Below are 9,106 nucleotides of genomic sequence, written 5' to 3'. Positions count from 1 at the left end.
CACATGCACACACGCGCGCGCACACACACACACACAAATAACCTATACAGCGCACATTTAAGTATATCCGTTCTGTCAGTCCAACAGCAAACAGATTGGAAACTATGTAAATTTATCGTGTTTCAAACGCGCGCGCGCGCGCGCACACACACGCAGGACAGACACGCGGATTTATGGACTATCTAAATATAATTAGCTGCTTTCCTCACGCCGTATAAGGATACGGAACGTAGCCAACAATAAAATCAAGACTATTTTGTTTTCTGAGATAAGGATTGAACATGGATTAGTATTAGCCCCGAGCATGTGTATCATCAGAAATAACGCGTGATCGTAGGCCAAGGCACGTCTTAAGTGAATATTAGGGAAGACAATAACAAAAGTATGAACAAAAAAAGGACATAACAGGAAACGGTAGCCTATACGTCCTGACATCAACAAGACTAACCATTGTGTGGATATGAGGCTTCATTAATTTTCTTCTCGCAGTACTATGGTCATATTTTCGCATCACATTAGAAGGTATTACGCTACCATTGTAGCGTATACGGAATTTGAGTACAATATAATGCAAAAACCTGTATGGCGACGTTGTATCCTACTCTATATACTCTAGTACTATACACTGGATGTATCCTATACGAGCAGACAGAGCGTGATTTCCCCCCTGGAATTCTTTAAACAGCGTAGACCTACACCCACAGACAGAGACACGCACGCACGAACAGACATGCTTGAAACAAACATGAAACATTAGGCAAGTGTCGATTTTCGTTAACAGTACATAGTTATATGCACAGTTAATTGTGCATGTTTAACACAACTAATCTTAGTTTAAATGGAATCTTCTTTTTGTCAAAATATATGACAAGTACTAATAAGAATATTTCACTACCACACACAGTGATTCTGTATATAAGGCGAATTGGTGAAGACATATACCCATACCGCAGTTGTTACTTTTGATCCAATCTAATGATAGCCTGTGAACTGCAATAAAGACATGCATATATAAATGCACACGCACACTCACACCACACACACGCACGGACACACACGTTTTTAAGGACGGGGCCTTAAAACAAAATTAAACCGCTGAACTTCTGACCTGTTCTGTTATAATCAGATGAATTGCAAAATGCATCGACGAACAACAGCTCGGAAAGACAGAATATGCTACTCTTTTGGTGTTTTGGAGACAGGCCTACTTTTCGTAGGTGTAATAGTTGTATAAGACATTGTTCAATACAAGGTACATAAAATAGCTTGTGTCAAACTAAATGGGCTGTTTCAGAACTAAAATGTGTATGCCTACGATGAACAGATTAACAGGCGTTTGATTTTACACAACTCTTTGTTGAAATAACAATATTGAAATATCAACATTTCGTAGCTGCATTATTTACTTTAAGAATAGAGGTGGGAGTACAAGAGTATGTTAATTGTGTGGGGAGGGTTGGGGGGTGGGCGGGGGGGGGGGGGGGGGGTGGGCGGTGGAATATCAATTTTTATTGCATCACCTGTCAGTGGCGTCCAATCAGCGCCGGTTTGGGGGCATTAATTGATGAAGGTGTCTCCAGCCTTGCTCACTTCCTTCTGTCATTTTATTTGTTGCTAAACCAGCAGCGGGAATAGCAGCTGCATTTTGGCTCTTATTCTCCCTCTCGCTCACTCACTCTCTCTCCCCCTCTCTCTCTCTCTCTGTCTGTCTCTCTCGTTTTCTCTCCCTTCTCTCTCTGTATCGCTCTCACTCTGGCTGAGCAGTTCACCTTCTTCCTCCTCTCTGGGCAAATGGAGAGGGAAACGAAAGACCACAGGTACAAGAACACAGGCAGACAGCAGCCTGCCTGTGTGCATCATATACATTTCATCAGTAATGCTGGGTCCAGGGCAATGGATTAATTGTTTATGCATTTTTATTATTTTTGCAAAGTTTTATACTTACTGACGCAGCGTGGACACTGTGACTGTTATCTGCTTTGGCAACAGAATGCCTTGAAATAAAGAACTGTTTGCTGGGGACATTCATCGCGCCAGATGTGGGGATTAATACAATAGACAAAATGGGAGATTTGGAGTTTGGTTATGAAGAAATGGAGGGTGTGAAACTCGGGTACCTGGTTATTAAGGGCAAGCAAATGTTTGCCCTTTCTCAAGTCTTCACCGACCTCTTGAAAAATATTCCAAGGACTACCGTGCATAAAAGAATGGACCACCTCAACGTGAAGAAGCATCACTGTGATCTGGAGGAATTGCGAAAACTGAAAGCAATAAACTCTATAGCTTTCCATGCGGCTAAATGTACTCTGATTTCAAGGGAAGACGTGGAAGCTTTGTATATTTCTTGCAAAACGGAGCGTGTGCTTAAATCCAAAAAAAGAAACAAGAGTTCACAAGAGGATACCTGTGACGACCAGATCAATCGAGAACCCCACGATGGTTTCTGGAAAGAAAAAGTTTGGCTAAGTTTGCACGGGGTTCCTCAGACTTTCTCATTTAAAAACAGACCTGGAAGACAAGGGGCTACCTCACCCCATGCTTCCAATCTACCTCAAATTTACAGTAAATTCGCGTGCCGCGGCTATCAAGCAGTCACAAAGTCGGAAAGCAAATCCCCAAAAAACTATGAAACTTCTCAGATTCCCAGCAATTGTGTAGCATTTCATTCAAATAATTCGTTTATTCGGAATGTTGTATGCACCCGACAACCCATACTCTGTCATTCCGCCATTGCGGCACAGTCTAGGCGCTCAAGCACTACCGACCTAATTTATAAAGGGAAAGGAGAGCACGAGGACACTGGCAGACAATTTTGGAGCACAGGCAGACGCAGTCATCAGGTTTTATTTGTCCCGAAATGCTGCAAGTCAAAAGTATCCAACGGTTCTTTAAACAAATTTTACCTCCAGCATGAGTTATACCTCGACCACCAACACATCGGGAATTTCCAGGAGAGCTGCAGCAGCGACACAGAGTCAAGTTCTTACTCCGAACGAGTCGATGATTCGGATTTTGGTTCAAGTTTGTCTACTACCAGTAACTCCGCAACCTCCGATGAGGAAGATGACTCTATGTCAGAATCGTCAGATGTCAGCTCAGATGAGGAGAGTTCTTCTCAATCTGACTCAAGTTCTGTTGCGAGCCAAGTTTCGTTACAGAGCATTCGAATGAGGCGTACCAGTTTTTCAGCTCTCAGCAATAAAGCGCCTCCTCTACAGCAAGCGTCTTTTCACTGTAGTCTCCAACACAGCACAACAAATCAAAGCGGAACAACAGAGTTGGATTACGGCATTTCGAACAGGAAACTCACGAAAGCTGACTTTATTCACACAACCTCTGTGAACAAACACGAGGATAGTACTGTATCAAAGCAGCGGAAGACATGCCCGCTTCTTGGAAGTTGCTTTACGGAAACCAGGAAAGAAAGGTTTTCTAGGACATTGTCACACATTGAAAATGAAATTCCAAATGATCCAAAGAGGACTGACCCCGCAATTAACAGTGTTATTGAAACAGGGTCTTCACCTAGTTCAAAGGGAAACAAAGAGTTTCCTCTACAAAGGGTATCAGGACGGGCAAACAAATGCCCCCAAGCCTTGATCTCATACTGTGCCAGAGACAAAGAAACAATAGTTTCTCAGTTCACCGACAACAATCCTTCATTTGACGTACATTTCAAGAAAGAACCGAAAATTAGCCATTGCCTTCACATACCCCCACCTTCTAACATTATCAAGACAGAAGTAGAGGAGCCCAGCACACCCGCCGATGTTCACGACGAGAACAGATTACTAAAGACATCGCCAACTCTGCTCCAGAACGTTAAAATTAAAGTAGAGGAAATATCCGACGAGTATGAATATTCTTGTCAGGGTAATGAACTTGTATGGAAATACCAATGCAACCAGCCAGACATCACCAGTGGTCAATATCCGAGTGGCGAGGATAAACCAGTACATAATGTAAACAATGCTAATAAAGCCACTGAGTGCGCCGGAGACCTTACCACTTCCCAAAAGTCTCCCTCAATACACCCGGAATCTCAAAGCACTTTAAGTACCCCTTATCCAGAGGACGGGGAGTACAAAAACGGTGCAAGGGTAAGGAAAAACTATAGGACTTTGGTACTGGGGAAACACTCTGGAATTCCGACGACCCAACTGAAATTAAATGGTAAAGTTTACAGGACCCCACGATCTACAGGTAAACCCGAGAATGATGAAGGATCACCAGAGGATTTTACAGGCGGGAGTAAACGCAAACGTGCAGCAAGCAATGTAGCAGCTGTGAGAAGGCCTTTCAACTTCATGGCAAATTTTCCGTCTCCGCCGTCACTAATTATTGGCAGTGATGGGGATTTGAGCCCCGCTTATTCCCTAAACTCTATGAAGGATAACCAGCCTCACCGGTCTCATCCTGTGTGGAAGTGGCAGCTTGGTAGTTCTGCTGTACCCCTCCCACCAAGTCACAAATTTCGGAAATTTTAGCGCAGGAAATATCTTTACGACATATTTTGGTGATTTATACCAAAAACTAAAAAAAGAAAGTCTTAAAATTGAGCGACAAGCACTGATTACATTTTCCTGGATAAACAGTCCACATGCTTATGGAACTCCTGCAACTACAATTGGAACACTTTCAAGACTTACAGGTCCGATTAATCGCCTAACGAGTACCTCAAGGATTTATACTGAAACGTACACAAAACAGGTTGACACGATGGAATCCATTCGCGTAGAATGGTTTTTCAAATGTGTTGTAGTTCTCCCCATTTACTACAGGCCTACTGGATTGTACCATTGTTGAATCAAGTGTATTATTCACTCGTATTGATTCCCCGAGGCAAACTCTTTTGCAAGATTTCTGCTGCACTGTTGTGAGATTTTTATTTTTGTTTAAAAATGTGCTCAATGACTGAAAGTAATTGGATTTTATTTACGATTTTTTCCATCTTTCTTGGGATACCAATTGCAACCTTGCTGTAGTTTTCCCCTGACAGTGCTGTCAACAGGAACGTTTTTTACGTTTTATATTTATTTCTTATTGCGTGCATGCTTTCTTAGAATGGTTGGCCTCGGTTTTTCTATGAATGGTTGAATTTGTTTTTTATTTCATTATTTTATTTTTGCAGGGGGAATTGTAGCTTACTCTTTTGTGATTGTGCTCACACACAAATATACAACCCTTACTGTTAGGCCGACCACAGATGGCCTTAATTACTGACAATCAGGAGGAGCTGTTCGGATTTGCACGAAGACGACAAACAACAAACACCAAATCTATCTTGCTAGCACATTCATGGACAAATTGCAGAACACTGAACAAAAGCACAAATCTCGTGCATTGCACTTTTAAATAATACAGAGGCCTGGTAGACCGTAAAGAACAGATGTTGTTTGAGAAGTAGCCTACGGACGAAAAGGAAAACAAAAATAGCATGTTTCAAATTAAAAGCTTAATCAAAGGTTTGGATGTCCAATAGTTGGCAGTAGTAAATTGAAATTTCTGCAAACATGAATGTATGTTTATTTCTCGCGAAACTACTTCAGTAAATAATATTCAAATTAGTTTTCCTAGATTTTAACAACAATAACAGGCCACCAAGAAATAGGCCTATCAACAGCTTGTGAACTACGAACTCTTTTATCTTTGCGTATGCATTTAAACGAACGTTGTGTGCATAGCCTACCAATGATAACATTACAGGCACAAAAGTTTTTTTGTAAGGTGCCCAAGGCTTAACCCAAAATGTCCAAGAAGTCAGTATATTGCAATATATAAAGAACGTCCAATTTGTAAGAATTATGTTCTTGGTTTATCCAGGCCCGAAAGCTGAAGTGAAAGACGTGCCAGGGGTTGCACCTTACTTTCTTTGCCAAAATTAGATAAAACTAGCACTATTTTATTGTAGGCCCACAAACTAAATTTAGGCTTACTGGTGACGTTATACAGACAAAACGTGTGTTTTTCCCACGGCCAAAATGTGGGAGTGGGAGCCTTCTTAAGTCAATAAGCTTATGTTTTAAAACGCTTATAATCATGCTTTCATAAAATCCAACATTCACTCTGTATGTGTGTGTGTGTGTGTGTGTGTGTGTGTGTGTGTGTGTGTGTGTGTGTGTTTTAAGTTTTAAGAGAAATGGAAAGTGCCTGTATGTTGCTGATGTAGGCCTACATTTACCTCTTGAAATTCGATCTGTACGTTTTCTATTGAATAATCAGACGTAAATACATTTTCAGATTAATATGACCAAGGCTGAGGTGTTGATTGAATGTGTATATCCTTGTTTAACGTATACACCCAGTGTCTTTTTAATCGGCATGTAATGAGCCCTATCTTAAATCTGAGTAGTTTTACAACCTGAAAGTAGCCCCATGGCCTCCACAGTCCGACGGTATGAACGACAAAATATTTTGGCGGCAGGCAGTATCGTTTCCACTATCGTCACTGAGTAAATGAAAAAACCACACGACAAAACCACTATAAAACACCAATGCCTACTAGTCTCATTACGAATGTATTTTGCATTCAAATATATGCATGTCTGTGAGGCGTCAGAACGTTTTCAGGATTGGGACTTTACATTATTTTCAGGTTTTATGGCTAAACATGAGCATGGATTACAACACGTTGAATAGCACCACAACAATGAGAAATGACTATATATAACACTTTACCCATTCGCTTACTTGTTTTTCGACAGCGACCGATGTTATTTCACCTTTCCTCTTTTGTCATATAGTAGGCCACACTGGAATATGATTTGGGGTCAAATGTTGCAGTCGAGGGACTATTCTACAATAATAATTATAAAAACAAGCCTACCGATAAGCTATGTTGCTCAGTGTGCAGAAAAAAGATAGTTATTTAAATGACGTTTTAAGGGGAGATTCGTGTATTTGGCATTGGAAAGTGGTTCCATTTTAAGGTTCCACAGGAAAATGCAATGGAAGTAAGTGATGTTATCAATTTACAGCTGTATGGTGTCACTGCGTTTTGATCTTGAACTCTTCTATCCCCTGTTTTTGCTATACTTGAGGTCAGTTTTGACAAGAAATTTGAAGTCACTGGTTGTCTACATGAAATTAAATATTTATTTTTGTGATTTACACGTTTTGTATATCATTTGTTGTTTAGGATAAATGCACTCGAAATGAAAACTTGAATGGTGAATTCTTAAGCACTTTCGCTCTTTTTGAGTAATGACTTACTCATTAAATTCATTTGAGTGTAAATTACAGTGTGGTTTTTTTTGTTGTTGTTACTTTTAGAATGACTGTAAAATAACGCAACTGTGTTAAGTTGGATCACTATGTCTACTGCTATGGGTTACGAACATGTTCTAGGCCACCATACAACATGCAAAAGAGAATGCAGGTTTTGTACATGTAAAAGAGAATATGTGTGTTCAAACCATGCTATTGTAGTTTGCACAGTTGCTTGCTCTCTCTATTTCACACACACACACACACACACACACACACACACACACACACACACACTCGAGCTAAGCAATCAGCGTCAAGTCGACTGGAGACGCATTCAGTGTTAAATGGGGCAATCTCACATCTTGCCCTTTCACGTACACGAATGCACCATTTGTAACAAAGCAAAAGAAGCGTGACACGCACGAGGCGGGGTTTACAGAATCTGTGAACTCTTAAACTGTTTAGGATTTGAATTTCACCTATTGCATTAAGTATTTTACTTTTTAAATCGTTAGGTTCACGTTTATAATTACTAAAGCTAAATATTTCAAATAATTATAATTTTTAAGTTAATTTAGGAATTAATAAAACGTAAAGTAGGCAATTTCGCAGCTATACGGCAGAATATTGTATGGGTCTACTGTATGACGCGGTAGCTATGGCTTATGTTAAATCTGCGAACTGTTCTCCGAGCTGCTCTTAAGAAAGCATGCTGAGATTTTGTTGGTCATCTGCCCTGAGCATATATTCTCTAGTTTTCAAAATAAACGCACAAAGACGGGCAACTAAGTAGCTTGTTTGTAGGTCCTGCATGTTTAAATGGACGGGACTACGTGCGCATTCAAACGTAGGCCATATTGTGTAGGCATATCTGTTGTTTTATATAATAACAATGACGACAGGAAACTATAAAGATATTAATTGTTTTAACAGTCGCTGAGGCCAGCTCGGTTACATTACGCACTAAACATATAGAAGGTTGAGGACGTCGTTTGATTCGTGGCTCACGAAACAAAGCATATAGGCTACTGGACGTCTATGGAAAAGGTAGCTCTACATTTGATCACTGACAAGAAATAGCAAATATGGAGCCGGCCTACATTTTTTCTTGTTCAGCCAATTTGAATTCGTACGCAATTAAAACAGGCTACTAGAAGTAGAAATTATTCCCACATTTCAATAAAAGTTGGATTGTATACTTTACTGTATTGCTAATTGTTGTTAATGGCGAGTAGCCTACCCCCATTGTGGCATGGATTTATCGGCGAACTGGGAGAACAGAAAGTGGAACTTTCCTTGTTGTTAATTGCGTCCTAAAACAACGCTACTGTATGCCTCCTGACATTATGGAACCCGCACAAAACATATGGGTCATCCTGTGGAACCACAAGAGCGCAGGAGTCTAATATACCACACTACTGTTGTCTTCATCATCTCACACTAATACGGTGTGTTTTGTGTTGTGTTGTGTTGTGAGTAAATATCTAGGGTAGGCCTACTACAAAGATTCTGTAAGGGCGGATTAATCATCGACTGGAATTCAAAAAGTTGTTTAAGGCCCTATCTTGCGCCATCACTGCCCATTTTTACCAATCTCATACCCCTCACATATATCTCACATATATACCTGTATTAACTCTGGGGTCAGTGAAATGCACTTAAAGTTCGCATTTAGATTCAATAAAAGTCAACGTCATTTAAATACATTATTTATTTTTGATAGTATTAAGAAACGGGTTTCAGAATGATTGCGGTCATTGCTTTGAACACGTTTTGGGGAAAAGAAGCCGTGCTGACACTTATTCAAAACAAACTGTCCAATTTCAGGGTTTCAGGGTTTCACGGTTAAACGGTTAAACGGTTTCATGGTACTGAAACAGTTCGTATATAGGTAGAG

General features: G+C 40.3%; 1 protein-coding gene across 1 annotated transcript; it reads left to right on the top strand.

Annotated features, from left to right (window-relative positions):
- Positions 1 to 1,991: 1,991 nt before the first annotated feature.
- On the top strand, positions 1,992 to 4,690 carry skida1 (SKI/DACH domain containing 1). Its single transcript, XM_061240413.1, has one exon. It carries the CDS (start codon positions 2,064 to 2,066, stop codon positions 4,485 to 4,487), a length of 2,424 nt encoding a protein of 807 aa, XP_061096397.1. The 5' UTR covers positions 1,992 to 2,063; the 3' UTR covers positions 4,488 to 4,690.
- Positions 4,691 to 9,106: the final 4,416 nt, after the last annotated feature.

The sequence above is a fragment of the Conger conger genome, chromosome 4 (assembly GCF_963514075.1).
Source record: "Conger conger chromosome 4, fConCon1.1, whole genome shotgun sequence".
NCBI lineage: Eukaryota > Metazoa > Chordata > Actinopteri > Anguilliformes > Congridae > Conger > Conger conger.
This window is presented reverse-complemented; position numbering and strand designations above follow the sequence as displayed.

Excerpts from the sequence above, each read along its gene's own strand:
- skida1 (XM_061240413.1), top strand. The coding sequence starts at position 2,064 with ATGGGAGATTTGGAGTTTGGTTATGAAGAAATGGAGGGTGTGAAACTC.